Source organism: Mustela putorius, unplaced genomic scaffold (assembly GCF_011764305.1).
Source record: "Mustela putorius furo isolate JIRA1106 unplaced genomic scaffold, ASM1176430v1.1 tig00003983_pilon_pilon_pilon, whole genome shotgun sequence".
NCBI classification, from domain to species: Eukaryota; Metazoa; Chordata; class Mammalia; order Carnivora; family Mustelidae; genus Mustela; species Mustela putorius.
In genome coordinates, this window is record NW_025422123.1 from 18,679,300 (window position 1) to 18,699,379 (window position 20,080).

Here is a 20,080-nt window from a genome sequence, read left to right on the forward strand (position 1 = left end):
AAGAGCTGGGGGCACCTGAGTGGCTCAGTGGGATCACTGGCTGACCCTTGGTTTCCACTCACGTCATGATCTCATCGGGCTCCACGCTCGGCTGGGAGTCCATTTCAGATTCTCTCTCTCCCTCAGCCCACCCCCTGCTCGAGAGCACGCATACTCTTTCTCGCTCTCTCTCTCAAACAAATAAATACATGTTTTTTGTTGTTTTTTTTTGTTTTGTTTTGTTTTTAAAACAAGATCTGACGCAGTAGTTGCATGGTGGGGCCTGGGAGACTGCATGTCTAGTGAGTTCCCAGACAATGTGAACAGTGTGGGGCTGAGGACAATCTGAGGGGCAAGCCCTTGAGAGGACTCTCAGGGCTTCTTGTATTCAGGAAACACATGGGCTTGAGACCAGGACCACAGCTCTCAGTTTTGCAGAAGGTTGGAGACAACAAATGTTAAGCAGTGCTCCCGAGACCACTGAGCCAATGAGCGGCACAACCCAAAACAACCTCATAAATGTTAAGCCCAGCTGGGGTCACCTGTTCTAGGACAGAAGAAAAGCCAGCGACCTTGAGTCAGTGGGTGAATTAATGGCACAATGCAAAACAACCTTGTAAATGCTCGACCTTGTAAAAACCCATCTGGTGTCACCAGCTCTGGATTGGAAGGGTCTGTGTAAAGAATCTTTTTCTGAGCTTTTACGTTCTATTTCTGGCCATAACACTGACACTCTGTGGTATTTTCAACAGGAAGAAGACTTGGAGTCTAATGGTAAGACCAGAAACCGGGCATTTTATTCCTTGCCAGAGCTGGACAGGGTGTGTGGTTGCCAGATAAAACCCAAGGCGACTGGGGCACCCGGGTCAGTTAAGTGCCCAACTCTGGGTCTCAGCCTGGGTCCTGCCCAGAGTGGAGCCTACTCAGGAAAAAAAAAAAAAAAAAGCCAGTTAAATTTCAGATTGATAAAGAATAATTTTCTAGTATAATTATGTAGCACGTATAATCTGGGATATACTCATAGGAAAAGAGAAAACAGAAAATACTCACTGTGTATCTGAAATTCCAAATTTAACTGGCAGTCCTGGATTTCTGTTTGCTAAGTCTGGCGACCCTAACAGGATAGCAAAATGGGAATAAGGACAGTAGGGATTTGGTAATATGGAACACTTCCTGCTTCACGGCTGTTGACTGTAAAGAAAAACACAAGGATGCTGGCATGGTAGGCATTCCATCAGGAGGCGCACAGCTTATTACTATAACAATAATGCCCATTTCTCTGACTGGGGCTTAATCTGCTTAGCCAGCTCGTTATAATGGGACAAAATCATACGCTTAGGGCTGGTATTATGAGTTGAATTGCATCCCTGCAAATTCATCTGTTGAAGTCCTAACCCCTGCCACTTCAGAACATGCCCTTATTTAGAAACAGAATCGTAGCAGATGCCGTGAGTAAAGACGAGGTCACAGACTGGGGTACAGTGGGCCCCTAACCTAATGTAATTGATGTTTTTATAAAAAGAGAAAACGTGGATGTGGAGACTGAATGCACACAGTGCAAATCCCATATGAAGAGAGGCGTTTTCTGCTGCCACAAGCCAAGGAACCAGAAGCCAGGACGGAGGGCTGGGACCAACCCTGCCCCAGAGCCTGCAGAGGGAGCATGGCCCTGCTGATGCCTTGACCTTGGACTTCTTGCCGCCAGAACTGTGAGACAATGAATCTCTCTTGGTAAGCCACTCAGTTTGTGGCACTTTTGTGACCTTAGCCTATAAACCGATGCAGGGAGCTGGGAGAAGGGAAGAGAGAAGAGCAGAGGCGAGAAACTCATCAACATTACCTTTAGTTATTGTCTGCAGAACTTGACAACCTCAGCCGAGGAAAGACACAGGGAGTCAGAAATGGCAGACTGTTTTTTAATGAACACAGTCACTGCTCTACTAAAATTCAAATTTAAATGTCAAACCGAGGGCTGCCTGGTTGGCTCAGCGTCTGCCTTGGGCTCGGGGTCCTGGGGTCGAGCCTCGCAACAGGCTCCTTGCTCAACAGGGAGCCTGCTTCTCCCTCTCCCTCTGGTCCCCTGCTCCTAGTCTCTCTTTCTCTATCTTTCTTTCTATCTCAAATAAATAAAATCTTTAAAATAAATAAATGACAAACTGAAAAATAAGTAAATAAATGTTGAACAGAGCAAAGTTACACACAATTTAAAGAAACCTTAGAAATCAGAATTTACCCAGGTTATACTAAAAGGGTATGTTCCCAAGCACCCTCGGCCTCAAAGAGATTTGGGAGGAGGGTTCTAAAAATCGCAACCTCAACAGACCCATTATTGTGAACTGCTGTTTTCCCTGGAGGAGTTTGCTTTCCTCCTGTACTTACAAACCAAACAGGACCATACAGAGCTGCCGTGTAAGGAGGCCCCACACAAAATGAAGCTGGCTGTTCTGATTTCATTGCCACTCTTCGTTATTTGCTTGTCATATTTCAAATAGCCCCAGGTGGCAAGATTTAAACAAGAGATACTACTGAACAATACTTCATCTTCTCTTCCTAGAGTAACTGAAACCTCCTCGTCTCAGTATGGATTATAACGTACCTTCACCTTTACCAAGGCCTTGTTCTGGCCTGGAAGGGGATGCCAGGAGCAGAATTCAATAACCGCACCCTAGAAAAATGCCAAACCCAGCTGGCCCCGTCACACTGGCCTTCGTTCAGGCACTAGAATGTGCCAAGATATTTATTTCTCACTTGAGGCCTTCACACATGCTAATCCCTGTGCCTGGAATGTTCTTTCTTCTGCCTGGACTCCCCCTCCCCGCCACTGCCCAAACATAACTTGTCACACAAACTCAGCCCCAATGTCAGCTTCTTGGCAACATCTTCTGTCCTTACTTTTTTCATCTTTATCACACATACGTTTTATTCCCTTCACCACCCCAATCACAACCACAATATTTTTTATTGCTTACTCGTTTATTATCTATCCCGCCCTAATAAACGGTGATCTCTAGGAGTCAGAAATCAGACATGTTTTGTGCACAAAAAAAAAAAAAAAAAACATGATCTACATATTGGAAGAGAGAGCCCAGAAATAAACCTATGCTTCTATGGTCAATGAATCTATGAGAAAGGAGGCAAGAATACACAATGGGGGAATGACAGTCTCTTCAATAAATAGGGTTGGGAAAACTGGAGAGCCACACACAAAAGAAAGAAACTGGACCACTTCATGACATCACGCACACAAATAAACTCAAAATGGATTAAAGACCTAAATGTGGGACCTGAAACCATAAAAATCCAAGAAGAGAACAAAGGCGGTAATTTCTCTGATATCAGCTACAGCAACATTTTTCTAGAAATGTCTCCTAAGGGAAACAAAAGCAAAAGCAAACCACTGGGACTATAGCAAAAAAAAAAAAAAAAAAAAAAAGCTTCTGCACACCCAAGGAAATAGTCCACAAAACAAAAAGGCAACCTACAGAATGGGAAAAGATACTTGCAAATGATCTATCTGGTAAGGGGCTAATATCTAACATATGTAAAGAACTCCTACAACTCCATGCCAAAAAACAAATAATCTAATTGAAAATGCATAGTCAACCTGAACAGATATGTTTCCAAAGAAGACATACAGATGGCCAACAGACAGGTGGAAAGTAACTCAACATCACTCATCATCAGGGAAATGCAAACCAGTACAAGAATACCTCACACTTGTCAGAATGGCTAGACTCAGACAGAAAACTAACAGGTGTTGGTGAGGATGTGGAGAACAGGGAACCCACATGCACTGCCAGTGGGAATGTAAATTGGTCCAACCACTGTGGAAAACAGCATGGAGTTTCCTCAAAAAATTAAAAATAGAAATGCCATAGACCCAATAATTCTACTACTGGATATTTACCCAAAGAAAGAGAAAACACTCATTCAAAAAGACAAGATGTGTCCCTTTGTTTACTACAGCATTATTTATAGTTGCTGAGACATGGAAGCAACCAAAGTGTTCATCCATGAATAAGGAAGATGTGGTGCATGTGTGCTTGTGTGTGTGTGTCTATACAAACACAGAATATAGAGAGAGAACAGAATATTACACAGCCATAAAAAAGGATGAGATCCTGCCATATACAACAACAAGGATGGATCTAGAAGGTACTATATTAAGTGATATAAATCAGAGAAAGACAATACCATATGAGTTCACTTATATGTAGAATCTAAAAAAACAAAGGAAATGAATAAACAAAAAGCAGAATCAAGGGCTCTTAGGTAGCTCAATCAGTTAAACGTCTTGACTCCTGATCTCAGCTCAGGTCTTGATTTCCAGGTTGTAAGTTCAAGCCCCGTGTTGGGCTCCACACTAGGCAAGGAGCCTACTTTAAAAAAAAAGGGGGGGGGAGAAGAAGATGAGGAAGAAAGAAAAAAAAAAAAAAAAAGCAGAATCAGTCCTATAAATACAGAGAACAAACTGTATTGTTCTCTGATGGTTGCCAGAAGGGAGAAGGGAAGAGGATGGGCAAAATGGGGGGGAGGAGTAGGGAAGATCTAGGCTTCTAGTTACGGAATGAGTAAGTCACAGGAATGAAAAGCATAGCGTAGGGAATATAGTCAGAGATATTGTAACAACATTGAATGGTGACAGACTATAGCTAGACTTGTGGTGAGCCCAGCAAAATGTATAAACTTGTCTATTCACTAACCTGTACACCTGAAACTAATATAACATTGTATGTCAGTTCTATCCAAATAAAAAAATTGAAAATGAAAATTAAAAACTTTATGTCACTTTACTCTTCTTGCTTCTTCATGGTTTCTGAGAACTCGGAATTCTTACCGCTTTGTTCATCGATTGTTTTTTAATAAAAATTCCAGATTGTTTTTTAATAAAAATTTTTTTAAAATTTCTTAAAAAAAGAGAAAGAAATCAGAAATGTTTTATAAATTACTTAACCCCCAGGACTTGCAGTCAAGGAGGCACATACACATTTGTCCGGATTGATTGATTAATTCATTAATTATTTAAAACAAACAAATGAGGGGTGCCTGGGTGCCTCAGTTAGTTAAGTGTCTGACTCTTGATTCCAGGCTCAGGTCTTGATTCCATCAAGACTCTTGATTCCATCTCAGGGTCCTGGGATTGAGTTCCGTGTCAGGCTTCAGGCTCAGCTGGGAGTCTGCTTGAGGATTCTCTCTCTCCCGCTCTCCCTCTGCCCCTCCCCCTGCCATTTTCTCTCACTCTCTTAAGTAAATAAATAAATCTTTAAAACAAAGCAATAAGGGGCACCTGGGTGGCTCAGTGGGTTAAGCCATTGCCTTCGGCTCAGGTCCTGGGATCGAGTCCCGCATCGGGCTCTCTGCTCGGTGGGGAGCCGGCTTCCCTCTCTCTCTCTCTCTGCCTGCCTCTCTGTCTACTTGTAATCTCTCTCTGTCAAATAAATAAATAAAATCTTAAAAAAAATTAAAGCAATAAAATATATGAGAGCATGATATGATCAATGGTGGCATACCTCCAAATCCTGGCGGGAAGCACTTCATGCTCAGAGGTTCCAGGTTCAGCCCTGGAGCCAGAAGTCTACCTTCTCATCCCAGTGGGAGACAGGTTCTTTTAGGGTATCACTTGCCTGCTAATTTCTCTGGGAATGTTTCAACTCAAAAATCAACTCTCTGCTTGTGATCTGGCTTTACACACACAGGCATATCTCATTTTATGGCCCTTTGCAGACACTGCTTTTTTTTTTTTTTAAACACATTGAAGGGTTAATGTGTTTAACCCTGTGTCAAGCAAGTGTGTTGGTGCCATTTTCCCAACAGCATTTGCTCACTTGCCTCTGTGTCACATTTTGGTAACTCTAAAACTATTTCAAAGGCTTTTGTTATTATTATGTTTGCGGCAATCATCTGTGATCAGAGATTATAACTCCCTGAAGGCTCAGATGGTGGCTAGCATTTGTTATCAAGAAACTACTTTTTACTTAAGGTGCGTACTCTGCTTTCTAGACTTCATGCTACTGCACACTTAACAGGCTACAGGAGAGTGTAGACACAGCTTTTATATGCACGGGGAAACCTGCATTTGCTTTACGGCACTATTCATTTTACAACGGTGGTCTGGAACCGAACCCACAGTATCTCCGAGGCCCTTCCTACAATAAAAGCATGCTCTGGTCACCCGTGCATCAGCTCCTGGAGTCCTCAGGATCATGCTTTCTCATGCTAAATTAATAAAGCAGTGTTGGGTTATGATCTGCCATTCCATATAAATGGACTTCAGGGAGAAATGCAATGAAAATACCAATACAACATCTGATAGCTGGATCTCTTTATAAATTAATACACTGGCATTCTAACACTAAAAAAAGAAAAGGCCTGTCTATTTTAAATTTGAAAAACAAACAAACAAACAAACAAAACCAACCCTAAAAACTTAGGACTTATGGGTCACAAGAATTAGATGACAGAGGGTATTCTGACAATGCATATATATATAAATGCATATATATATAAAACCTTTAAAATGTACCTAGTACTTGACCCTGAAATTCCAGTAATAGGAATGTATCCTGAAAAATAATCATAAATGCACATTAAAATTTAGTCCCAAGGATGTTTATAGTAGCAGTGTTTAAAACAGAAGCTGGAAACTTAAATATCCAATAACACAGGATTGAACAGATAATCTGTAGTAATCCCTATTAAGAAATACTCTGAAGTTTTTCAAAATATTTTACTGAACAGAATAATAATTAATGGCATGGGAAGAAGGCTCATCATCTACTAAAAGCAAAAATAGTGGGTTATGAATCAATAGTCAACTGTGGTGGTTAACTGGGTGATGGTGTCCTGTGTGATTTTTATCTTCCTATGTTTATCTACATTTTATAAATTTCCTCAGAGTGTCACATGTCACATACATGTATTTTGAAAAACGTTTCTATACAAAAGTAAATTTCAACCAGTCACAAAAGGACAAATACTATATGATTCCACCTAAATAAACTACCTAGAGTCATCAAATTTCATAGAGCAGGAAGTAGCAAGGAAGTTGTCGGAAGCTGAAGGGCAGGGGGTGGGGTGAGGAGCTACTGCTTAATGAGTCCGGAGCGTCAGTGGAGCGTCAGTGTTGCGAGACAGAGAGTTCTGGAGATGGACGGTGGTGACGGTTGCACAATGTGAATGTGCTTAACGCCCCTGGACTTACACTTAGAAAGGGTTATAAAACGATGGTAAATTGTGTGTTATGGGTGTTTTATCACAACTTTCTTAAAAAACAGGGAAAAAAGGGGACGCCTGGGTGGCTCAGACTCTAGATCTGACTCTAGATTTCAGCTCCGGTCACGACCTTTGGGCCCTGGGATGGAGACCCGAGTTGTTGGGCTCCACTCAGCAGGAGCTGAGCTGCTGCTTGAATTCTCTCTCCTTCTCCCTCCCTCTGCCCCTCCCCCTGCTCATGCTCCAGGGCTCTCTCTCGCTCACTCTCCTTCTTGCTCTCTCCCTCTCTCAAGTAAATCTTTAAAAAAGGGGAGAAAAGCTAAATGCTTTTTTAAGTTAGTAAATCATATGGACCACTGGATCTAGAGGCAACCGAGGTACTAGGATTTTCAGGAGACAGGAATAGCTCGTGTAACACTGTGTTCTGACTTTACTTCAATTTTAATAAAAGAGCTGAGGGACAGGAGCAGAGAAGGCGTAATCGGACCTCAGACCACACGGCACCGAGTGCGACAACCCTCCCTGCCTGCCAGGGCCGGAGTGCGCCAGGGACGAGGAAGCATTGGCCTTGCTTCCTTACCATCTGCACTGGCCATGGGGCTCCTGTCTCTCCTTTCCTGAGCATGGAGTTCTCCTCCTCTCTCTCTAGTGCCCCACAGCTTGACTCTCAAATAAGGGAATGGATCGGGCTGCCCCAAAGCCCAGTTTCCCCGAGTCTACATCCTCTGGAGGCCATGGGGTAAGGGACTGCCCCCAGAATCCTTCAGCGAGTCACTGGGAGAGTCAGACAAAGAAGAGATTCTCCTCCTGAAGACAAGATGATTCCCCTCTGTACCAATGAAGAAAGAACTAGATTCAGCAAACAGAAATTCCTCCAGTATTCACCAAGAGGCTGCCCAGCACTCTGCTACTGGAAGAGGGGTGCAGTGCCCGGTTCCTGATGGTGGGACCTGAGGGGCCTGAGAGGGCAGAGGCGTGGGCCGAGGGCTGCACATGGCTTGAGGCTGTCTCTTAGCAGAGCTAGGATGTGGGAGGCTGAGCTTTAACAGCTAAGAAGACCGTGCATGTACACAGGAACAGTAAGCTTTCCAAGGCCTTCTGAGTTCACGGGGCCAGGGCAAGATGGGGACTCGTGCTTTTCTTACCTGCTGTAGGCACGCTAACGTTATACTGAGGTAAAATAAATAGGAAGGCAGTCTTGGCGGTGACCTGTAAAAGAAAGGAAAAATGTTCCAATTCAGCTTCTTGGCCATGTCGAAAGAAACAAAGGGATCCTGCTACCAGCCCCCAGGGTCCTTTCTGTTTGCATCTCAGACCTGAAGTCCTGTCCTATCACAAAAGGTAGAACTGGTTGTTTGTTTCCCTGTGTTTCTTGACTGTTCCGCCTCCCAGTGCCTGTACTAAAAACAAACAGAACAACAACAACAGGGGGCGTTGGGCAGTATCTAGGCTTATACTTGCTGCAGATAAAACCACACGCTGAGAGCTCGGAGGCTAAGCGCACAGACCTGCCTGCCATCCATTCAAGTATTGAGTAAGTCAGTCCTAGGCACGGGCGCTGTGGAAGACAGGAACAGGTAGAAAATGACTCCGACTTCAAGAAGTTTCCATGGAGCTGAGGTGTCCCCAGCATGCTGGTTAACCACATGCTGGCCAGCAGCCCCAGAAGTCGACACCCGAGCTTCAGAAAGCGAGAACTGCAACTGCGAAGTTCACATCCACTGTGCCGGGGGGCCCGGGGCAAGACGGAACACCCCACGCAGCTGGTTGTTTATTTCGAAAGCTGCCTCGAAAATCTCACTTGGGCTGTGCCTGGTTTAGCCTGCCACCTGGCTGTTACCTGCCAAATCAGTACTCGAGCAACTCCGTCTGAAGGAAGAGCGGACCGAACGCGGGGATTCAAAGCTTGGACTTACGGATCGAAATGGACTACCTGGGTTCACATGCAGCCTCTGCCATGAGCGAGGGGTGTGAACTTGCACCCTGAGCCTCAGTCTCCTTGTCCACAAAATCAGGGACATCCGTGGTCCTCCAGCTGCTCTGGGTGGCACTGGCCCAGCTGCTAGTGCGGTTTCAGGCTCCCCAGATGTTTCCGATGTGCAGCTGGGGCTCAGAAGCACCACCCACACTGTTCCGAAGCAGGGGAGGACGCCCCTGGGTACACCTCAGCAATGACTGACTGCTTCTCCTCTAAACAAAAAGGTCTGAAGCCTGTACTGTGGGGGTGGGGGAGCACACTGGGCACAGCAAAAAGCAGCGTGGAACTGAGTGAGTGACACATTGCAGGCCACTCTCCCGTCACCAAGCCCCATGTCTCTGCAGCCAGGTGTCCTTTGCTCTTTGTCCACAGCAATGCCTGAGGCTTTGCATGTGTTTGTGCTATTGTCTGGGACGTGCTCAGTCATGCTCGCAGGGAAAAAGTCAAATGAGACTAGGGATAAGAAGGCGTTTTGGAAAACACAAAGCCCTATCCGAACGCACAGGTTTTCCCCCGCCTCCACCCCAAAAGCTTCCTACTGTGGTCCACCAAGACCTTTTTCAGGGGGCTCCCAACCACCCTTCTCGTCCAACTGCCTGTGTTTCTTTAGAACAGATGGACACGGTTTCTGCCAAAATGTGCTACTCACTACTTCCTTTTGGGGGTTTTAGTCCCTCGCACTTTGTATCCTACTTCGTTACACTCCCCCCTCCGACACACACACACACACACACACACACACACACAGACACCCACCACCAAATCCTATTGATCAGAATCTGATTTATTCATCATAACCCAGCTCACCTGCAGCCCCTCCGTGAAGCCTTCCCTAACTGCTCACGGAGTCCGAGGACACCTTCTACTGGAGGCACCTTGCACTGTGGCCCCCACACCACCCTCTCTGTCTCCTCCTCTTATTTCTCCTCACGTGCCACTCCCTGCACACAGGGACTAACCCAGACGCACACGGGAAGGGCTCAGGAACCACTCCATGGGCAAGACGGAGAATGGAAAGCTGAGTCTGGGCTGGCTTGCTTCACTCAGCTGTTCTGTTCCCACTCTTTCACGAGAGCTGCCCCACTGCCATCACTCTGGCCGTCCTCTCTGTCACTGCGCTTATCACCCCCAGGATCCTTCTTGACACCTTCTGGGTGCTAACCCACCACATGCCATCATGCCATCGTGAAGCCCCTCCCCCACTACCACTGTAGGAATGGAGGGTCCCCTCCTGAGCTCCACTCCCGTTGGGCATCCTTGACCCAAATGCCTGACTCTGTACTGTCTGCCATGACTCCTCTGAGGGTAAGCCTTGTCTTCTCAGGCTGACAGCCCTGCGAGAGAAGACATGGGAGCCAGAGGAAGTGGGAGGAGGGAAGAGAGAGAAGGAAGGCAGACAAGAAGAAAGTATTGACCAACCACTGCACGTGTTCTAGGCACAAATCTCCATTCAGTTTCATCCGGGAAACATACCCATCTTGTAAGTTTGTGGGATAGAGTGGGCCTCCACTGGGCCTCCAGTGAGCTTTTGGCTGACCAGCATTCCCCGCTTCCTGAAGGCACCAGCATTTCCTGGGGAAACACCTCTCCCCAGCTGTGTGTGCGTGTGTATTTGTGTCCATGCATGTGTGTGTTTGGGGGGGGGGGCAGTCACTCTGGTGACCAGCTTCCTCCTGGAAGGTTGACAGGGCCACACTCTCCCCCCAGGACAGAAGACCAGTCAATCAGACACTTTATCCTGGACTCTGTATTTGGGGCAGGAATGGAGGAATGGGCTGGTCAGTGCTGTGTGCCTACCCAGATGCTTCCTCTGCAGTTCCCACAGCCCTGCCCTGGAGCACCCCAGAGCCACATCAATGGTGCGAACCCCCAGAGAGCCTCCTTAAGTTGGCCAGAGTCCATTTCTGTGATATAGTATAGTTCCATTAGTAGAGTCTTGGTGTTCAACTCCAGCTGGCACATTCAAATCCCTGGGAAGCTTTTAAAATCTCTATGCCTGGGTGACCACTAGCCCACCAAATCTGACCCTCTGGAGCACTGGCCCAGAGCTCTCCCATGGGCAGCCAAGTCTGTAAGCCACTCAGGCAGAGACTAGCCCTCACCATCTTCTTGGGGCAAGCCCGGCAGGCCAGTCTCTGTCTTGGAACTTGTCCTGTGCCCTTCACAGAATTTAATTAATTTATGTCTTAAGTACATTTTTATTTTAATTTCTAAAGAAATACATACACTGAAAGCACTGAACAATTCAGGAATACATAAGAACCTCACATCCCCTCTGCGTTCTTTGCTTTCTTCCCTTCAGCAGCCCATATTGACGTCTCCCTCCACACGTCTGACGCCAGCTCTCTGAGAGCTCTTTCTACGCATGTGTCCATTCGGGATTCATTTCATTTTATTTCTGACATTATGACTTGAGCTGTGTTTATGTAACTTGTCCCAAGGGATAAAAGAGTGAAAAAAATGCGAAAGGAGCTACACCTTATAAGTAACATTTAAATCACATTTTTAGCTCTGTCAGCGAAACAGTTACTGCAGGATCCTATAGGCCAAAATACAAATCTCAACATATATCAAAGTATGTCAATACAGTTAGCTACATGGAAAACATTAGGTCAACTTCCGTTGACTTGTGTCAACATACAAACACCTGGGAATATAATAAAAACTTCCTGACACATCCTAGCATTTTCATTAGATTTTCCACAGATTCACCAATATTGGATACCAAAAAGCTCAGCTAAATAAGACAGGATCGGATGGTGTATATAAATGTATATAAATCCACTACTCTAACTTCTGAAAGAATCCTCCCACTTTTTTTTCTTGAGGAAGACAGACATTTGGTGTACGGGCTCTACCTGTGTTCTTCCCTAGCCCTGACAGCCACATCTTGTTGTTCACATTAGTTCTGTTCAATGAAGTCACTGGACACTGGGTTAGTGGAAATACATGGGAATACATGGTCTCTGGCCACATTTCCATCAACCCATCAATATACAACCTTGCTTATGTGTGGTTTTGTTTAGAGATGCTGTAATTAGGGGCACCTGGGTGGCTCAGTCATTAAACGTCTGCCTTTGGCTCAGGTCATGGTCCCAGGGTCCTAGGATTGAGCTCTGCATGGGGCTCTCTGCTCAGCGGGAAGCCTGCTTCCTACTCTCCCGCTCCCCCTGCTTGTGTTCCCTCTCTCGCTGTGTGTCTCTCTCTGTCAAATAAATAAATAAAATCTTAAAAAAAAATAAAGATGTTCTATTTAATATATACAGCTGAAGAGTGAACACTGAACCCACGTGCAACAGCACCACAATTCACGCCTACAGAGGTTGATCTAACACAAGTATGTTCTCGGTGGGGCATACCGGAGCCTCCTCATGCTTATCAACGATAGACAGCACTTGTGCACCCAGGCTGAGAACCATTTTAAACAGCAAAATCAGCAACAAAACACATGAAAATGCAAAAAAAAAAAAAAAATGCGGCATAAAATAGACCACAAAAAAGACACTTGCTTACAACAGGAGGGCTGAAACTAGAAGGCAAGCCATCGTCTTGCTTGACTTCAGCTGGGAACGTGCTCGTGGGGGTGACTCAAAGTTTCCACTGCGGTGTGCATGTCCACAAATGACTACAGAATCGCCCAGTGCTGACTGCAGAGTCACAGATAAATTTTAGGGAGTAGGTGCATCGGCAGACACGAAATGTGTGAAGGGTGAGGATCGACTGTGTTGGGACAGTCCTGACTGCCAGCTGCACAAGGACCAAGATATTTTCCTTTGCAACGCCTTTCTGAAGTATAATTTGCACACTATAAAATTTACCCATTGTAGTGTACTTCATGGGGTTTATCTTTACTTCCTTTTAAATTCTCCCTCTACTGCAAGAGAAGTACGAGGGAAGTGGGGGTCTTACTTGTCTCGGTTAGCTTCGATCCATAGCCTGAAGTAGGGTCTAGGACACAACCAGCGCTTAGTAAGTGCCTGTTAAATGAATACAGCGACTCAACAGGGGAACCAGGATTGTGCCTGTCATCTGCCCCCATTAACGCTCGGGTCATGTCCTTTCTCCTCCCCCATCCCTGGGTCCCGGGTGCTGGGCCTGTCATAGGGTATCTTGTAAATACCTACTTGATGAACTAACACTGCAAGCAGCTGTAATAGTAACCACAGATGAATGCTTAACAAATGTTTTCTGAACATGAGTCTCACAGAATAGGATCTAGGATTCTGATTAAGGCAAAAACACCAAATTCCAGTATTTTTCCATCCCCAAGCCCCAGGCAGCAGCAGGAGAAACCATTCTGGGCCATACACCTTCTCCGTCGGCAGCTGCGCTTGCTTCCACTTTACTACGTCTCAGCCAGCTGATGTCAGTTTCCTAGCTTTACAGACAAAGAAGATCATCGTGCGGCCCCGACACACACAGTGGCCTCCCGACACCTCACAGCTTTATAAGCAGAAAAGGCACGTTCAGTTTGACTCTTAAAAAATGTGTCCCCAAAACAGATTTAGGATATACACAGTACAGCACATAAAACAGAACGGCAGCATGAAAGAGAAGGAGAGGACCAAAAACTATCTACTAGAGGCAAAGAGGAGGAAGAAGGAAAGAAGCTGATCCACAAAAATGCAGTCCAGGAATTCCTTCTCCTTGGCTGAGGGCAGCCAGAAATTCGGCTCAATGCTCTCCTGAAGCCCTCTGAAAGGGGAAGGAGTGATCTGCTCCTTCATTCACCATGTTCACTAATTTAAAAAACAAGACTACTCCAAAGAAGCAGTTCTATTTCTCCAGCATAAAAACTACTCTCTGTGCTTAAAAGGTCTCTGTGCAAAGGAGGTCCTTTGGCACCTCCAAAACCTCCCTCCATAACCCTCTGCCAACCTCAGAGCAAGGACAGAGCAATGACCAAGTTCCCCTCCTGCAAGTTCTCGTTGGGTTCACAGCACGCAGGGCTGAGAAACAGGAGCCTATTAAAGATGTCATTCCAATTATTTCCCATCTCTCTATGGCTGTTTATAGGAAACATTATGGGGTTTAATAGCATTTTAAATCCCAGGCTCAGTGGGTGAAAGGTTAAAAGTGAAAATGTGCTAAGATGCTAATGCAAAGGGAGAACACTAAATTATGTAGGAGGGGCCATATCTCCCTCCCTCCCTTCTCTCTCTCTCTCTCTCTCTCACACATACACACACACACACACACACAGAGCTTCATTGAACTTTTTCACTCAGAGCATCCAGCACATGACTATGAAGCCATAACAAAACTAAAACCAGTCCATGTGCCATAGTCTCTTAGGGGGACAAGGAGCTGAGCTCTTGCTTGCAAGGAGACCAGAGATGCTAGGCAAATAGCTGCTTCCAGCAAAGCATGCTGGACTTGGATTCCAGGCCCAGGTCTGCTGCGGGGCAGGGGGTGACCTCACTGGACCCCAGTTTTCTCACCCATTCGCAACAACAGTTATGGCAGTTAATGTCATCAAGTGCTCGGTCAGCACCTGGCATGGTCCTACGGGCGTTACCTAAATTATTGCATGGAATGCTCACAAGAGCTGTATAGGAGAGATACTAATAATATCCCCATTGTCCAGATAAGGTAGAAAGGACCAGGCCAAGTCAGGTAGAATGGATGTCCTGAAAGATCCTCTCTACTGTCAGCTCTTAAAGGCTATCACTTCTGGATCCCACTTCCCATCAACCCCCAGGAGCACAGCCTTACACAGATAACTTGGGGAGGTCCTCCCCCAAGTCTGAACCGTATTACTGCTCCTCCACCTTGTGGGGATGGGGCCTGGGTATCCCGTGTATCTGACAGAGCAAGAAAGCAAGGTCTCTTGAGCTTACCCGCCAGCCAGCCAGCCACAGACCCTATGCACACCTAGGCTCCCCAAATGCCCCAAACTGTTGTCTCTCCCGTGCGAATTGAGATACAGGCACCAAAGATAAGAGAGAAGAAACGCAGTGAAAGCAAACTCATGGCTTTCCTCTTAGATAGCATTTCATCCTCGGGTTTGGCTGGTTCATTCCTTGGCAGACACAACCAAGCGTGGGCGCTTGGAAGAGGCTGGGCTGGAAGACCAACCACCGAGGACAGGAGAGGGTGTGAGGCCTGATTCATAGAAGCAACTCTGTTCCAATGGCTGCTGCCCAACGACCACCACTCCCACCTCGGGACTGGAACACAAGAAGCAGCATGTGGAGAACCCTGACTCCCTGAGGGACAGTGGGCTCGGAATCCTTCCTCCTGAGAAGTATATGGAGGGCCAAATGAAATGTCCTTGTCCCCCAGCTCAGCCAGATGGGCTCAACTCAGACTTTCCCAACACTGATTTTGCATCTTGCTGCTAAGGCAGGAAAATTTCAGTCAGACAGGAAAACATTTGAAAGTTACGCCCAATTGGTGGGGAAGATTTTTTTTTTTTTTTTTTAAATAAAGAGTCTTTTAGGCCCTCTTTCCTGGAGCGTTTGTTCCCTGGGGCTCCTGCTTCTGGAGAACCCCAGGAGTCCAGCTGGTCACCTACGCGCACATTTTTATGACTGGGACTCGATGTACCCGGTTTGTGGTCCCTCGGTCACTCAACAGAAGGCAGATACAGCTGGAACAAAGATGCTTTTCACTCCTGCTTTCTGAAATTCTCCGTTTGGGATGACCAGAAGCTGGCGGGGAGGGCCGGGTGCCTGAAACCAGGAGGCAGAGTTCTGACAGTACCTTTCTGTGTGGTTTTTAGCAACGCCTAGAGATTCTGGTTTTCTCACTTGAGAAACTGCCTTGATAGAAGAATTTAGCAAAGCTACACAAACACACACACACGCGCGACAGATTCTCAACAAGCCCATGTTCACAAAGCTGAACAGAGTTACCCTTAACAGTCCATATTGGATTAAAAAATGACAATGAGTACTTTTGAGAAAAGTCCATAATCAGAACAGTGATGATAAAATTATGTTACCTGCTTTATTATATGCATTGGTTCCAAGGTCTACATTTTATACTGGGATAAACGGGAATTTAGAAAGGGTCACTCAAAGAGTTTCAGAAATCTTTGAAGTTGGGCTTTTAAAAAAAATGCATCTGAAGATTAAGTGTGTCACGCTATCCATCCCCCATTTGGGAAGTTAGTTATGGACTGAAACACAGGAGGGAGCCTGTGGGAAAACAGATCTTCCCTACGGCCTTTATATCCACCACAGAACGATCACTTCAAGAACACTGCATATTCAAGCAATCTATGTCTGCACAGGTTGAACTTGACCTATGAGGTACTTACGGTCAGCCTCAGATAACATACACACTTTCCCATGAAATGTATTTTCTCTCAAGGCCCTAACATATACACTTCATCTACCTCCTCAAAAAAGATCCCTGGATCAATACTTCCAGTCTCCTATCTGACTACATACTTAGGATGTGCCAGTTTCTGCACATCCTAACTCCACATCAGTCTGCACATCAGTCTCCTCACCGCCCCCCATCCCAATACCTTTCCCCGCATTCGGATAGCATGGCATACTCATAAACAATGCCATGTGGAAGTTAAAAACTAAAGGGAAACAATGAAGCATGCACCCGAAATAATTGCTAAAATATCGGTATTCTTCAGAAGCATTTCTCTTGGGCTGCTTGGCAGAGGTTCAGATCACTGGCCACACTGTCTATATTCCTAACACAGGAGTGAGTGAAATATTTTTAAACATGACCAAAAGCCACCTATTCAGAGAGAATATAAATATGAGAGAAATACACAATTAAAAATCAAAAAGGAAAAGGAAGAGGCTCTGGAGTGTGGGATTTCGGGCTGCAAGACTGGGTCCCATTTCAGACTAGACTGCAGAAGAGGGGCCCCTGCCAGGGACAAGATGTCGTCTCCGCCGCAGTTTTTCACAAAGCTTGAGCGCCATAAAGCAGGATGCACAAGGAGGGGGCAATTTGAATCGTCACAGATATGTCTACGACAGCAAGTCACTGATCTGATCGTTGCCCGTGGTCAAGAGTGGGTGCCAGGGAGAATCACCCCCAAGGCCCTTGGGGCAGTTCCTGGCATCTGGGAAATGAAAGCATTATCCAGGGGTTCTCAAGCCTGACAAGGCAGGGCCCAGGTGTATTTGCCTTCACCTGCTTGCTTATACTCAGGAAAGGAAAGAGGAGGCAGAAGGTGATCTCTCCGTGGCAACCATTTGTAATTATTCTCTATCGCCTGGAAAGTTTCCTATTCAAAACGCCAGTGTGTCAGCCTCCATGTTTTGTCTGTAGAGCCAGCCATGGGGACTAGAGTTTGCTAGGAAAACGAACTGTGAGTTCACAGGGATGGAGTGAAGTAAAGCCATCTCCACAGGCCATAAACCAGGCCCTGCCAAGGGGCCGACAGCTGATTCAACCCAGGAGCCTTTAGGTGCCTCCAGTTTTTTGTGTCGGGATGCCTCAAGAGAGGCCCGGACTTGCTCAGCACATCCACCTCTGCCCATATTTAAACTGAGCACACCAGAGCTAGGAGGCAAATAAGGGAGTTTTTAAAATAAGCCATTCTGTAGGAATTTTAAACGTGTGATCTCTGCTGTGCCAGTTTCTGCACATCCTAACTCCACTGACGGGTGCCAGTCTAACACCAGTAAGAACCATCCTCCTCCACACACGGCAAGGAGTGGAGGTCTGGCCAGGGAACCCCTGCTACTTGCCTCTTGATTCTGAGTCACCTTTGCTACCTACCATGCTCTGTGTCACAGCAATGCTTCCCAATCCTATGGGACACACATCATAGCCCCATCCTGGCCTGGAATCCAGCCTGTTTTGCAGGGGTCTACAAAGACCCGTCTAGGACCACCTGAATGACAGCACCTGATACATAGAATTTAATGATGATGATTTGATTCAAGTAGATTAAATCAAGGCCAAGAAGGTTAATGAAAAATGTCGAGCACTCAGATATCCCTATTCATCAGCAAATAACATTCACAGGGGATATTCCAAATCATCTGCAAAGTGGAACAGGAAAATAACAACATAAAAGGCAAGAGTTCCCAGAGAAACGTGCTACAGATAAACAGAAAATACAAATCTCACCCCAAAGTCATGGCCCGAGGTAAACACTACCACACTGTGCCCCCAACCAATCCCTCCATACCCCTAAACCTAATAAGGTCTGGGCAAATGTCAATACTTAGGTATAATGCCGTCTCTCCTACCCTCTAGACCCCCCAAATATACAGACATATACATTACCACAGAACTCATTTTACCAACAGAAAGTGGTATTTTAGGTGCAACTGGGGGGAGCAGTCAGTTGAGCATCGACTCTCTGTTTTGATCTCGGGGTCATGGGATCAAGCCCTGCTCTGGACTCCCGTGCTCAGTGCAGGGTCTCCTTGGGATTCTCTCACCCCCTGCCCCTCCCACCATGCTCTCTCTCAAATAAATAAATAAATCCCTGAAAAAAAACAAACAAAGTAATATTGGGGCGCCTGGGTGGCTCAGTCATTAAGTGCCTGCCTTTGGCTCAGGTCATGATCCCGTGGTCCTGGGATTGAGCCCTACATTGGCCCCCCTGCTCAGCGGAAGCCTGCTTCTCCCTCTCCCACTCCCCCTGCTTATGTTCCCTCTCTCACTGTGTCTCTCTCTGCCCAATAAATAAGCAAATATCTTTAAAAAAAATACAAAGTAACATTTTAAATAACATCAAAATTGGGTGTGCTTTTTCTCTGTCCAGCCTCTCTGCACCCCAGGGGCCTGACTGTGACCCCACACAAGGTAAAGACAGTCTGGGAAGAAAACCATCCATCAGAGGGTAAGCCTGGCTCCTCGTCTGAACTCACAGGGGATCCTCAGGAGCTGACAGGAGGCTACAGGCCCCTCATACAAGGCTTGATGTGGAACACCCTACTTGCTAATAAATCCAGGCCTTAGAACAAGAGCCAGGAGGCCAGGTGTACCCCCCTGCGGGGCCCACTGGGCAACTCTCTTTCAGGGGGATACAAAAAGGAACAGGAACTGCCTGGGACACCAGCGACCTTAGGCCTTGGCCAAGAAACACAGATAATCTCCATGCAAGACAATCACACAGTGAGAGCTGATGGAGGGGAAAACACAGCCACACACAGACACACACCAAGTGGGAGGGAGAAAGGAAAGACTCCCTGCTAATAGGGCCCTGGGCGTGGGGGTGCGGGTCTGTTCCTTTCACTCTTAGCCACTGCTCTGTCTGCCCTAGGCAGGAACCAAGGCCATGCCCTGCAGAGGGCAGATTAAAGGACTATCCTCAAGTGCTCTTTCTGGGAAAGATGACAGATCCCATCTTCCTAAAACACTGCAGGCCTTGTTCTCCAGTCCCCCATGACTCCCGAGTGCCTAGGAGAGAATCAAGCCCCTGCGTGGTTTCACAGGACCTACAGGTACCCCACTTCACCTTTCCAAGCTTCACCCCCTCCAAATCCTAGACACAAGAATGCCCCCTCCCCCTCCTACTCCAAACACCTATCCCAGGCAGGAAAGACAACACCCAAATGGGGAGCCCAGTCAGATAAACCAGTATGTAAAAGCTCACTTCCAACACAACGAAATGATCATTATTAGAGGGCAGAGTAGTACCCCTTATCTATGAGGGATATGTTCCAAGACCCCAACTGAATGCTTAAAATTGCAGTTAGTACTGAACCCTCCATATACTATGTTTTTGCCTATACAAACCTATATGTCTCTGCTATTAACTTATAAATCAGGCACAGTAAGAGATTAACAATAACTCATAATAAAACAGAAGAATTATAACAGGATGTAGATGAGTTTTGTGAATGAGGTCTCTCTCAAAATATCTTAGTGTTCCGTACTCACCCCCCTTCTAGGGATGCTGTGAGATGGTCACACGCCTACTTAATGACATGAAGCGAGGGGAATGACGGGGGCCTTGTGACACAGCATCAGGCC

General features: G+C 46.2%; 1 protein-coding gene across 2 annotated transcripts in view; it reads right to left on the reverse strand.

The window, feature by feature from the left end:
• Positions 1–20,080, reverse strand: part of TRAM2 (translocation associated membrane protein 2) — an 81,340-nt gene that overhangs the window by 31,517 nt on the left and 29,743 nt on the right. For both annotated transcript variants that reach the window (XM_004771875.2, XM_013045516.2), the window contains exon 2: positions 8,337–8,400. In XM_004771875.2, the coding sequence (XP_004771932.1) occupies positions 8,337–8,400 (64 nt within the window). The remainder of the gene's footprint in view (positions 1–8,336; positions 8,401–20,080) is intronic.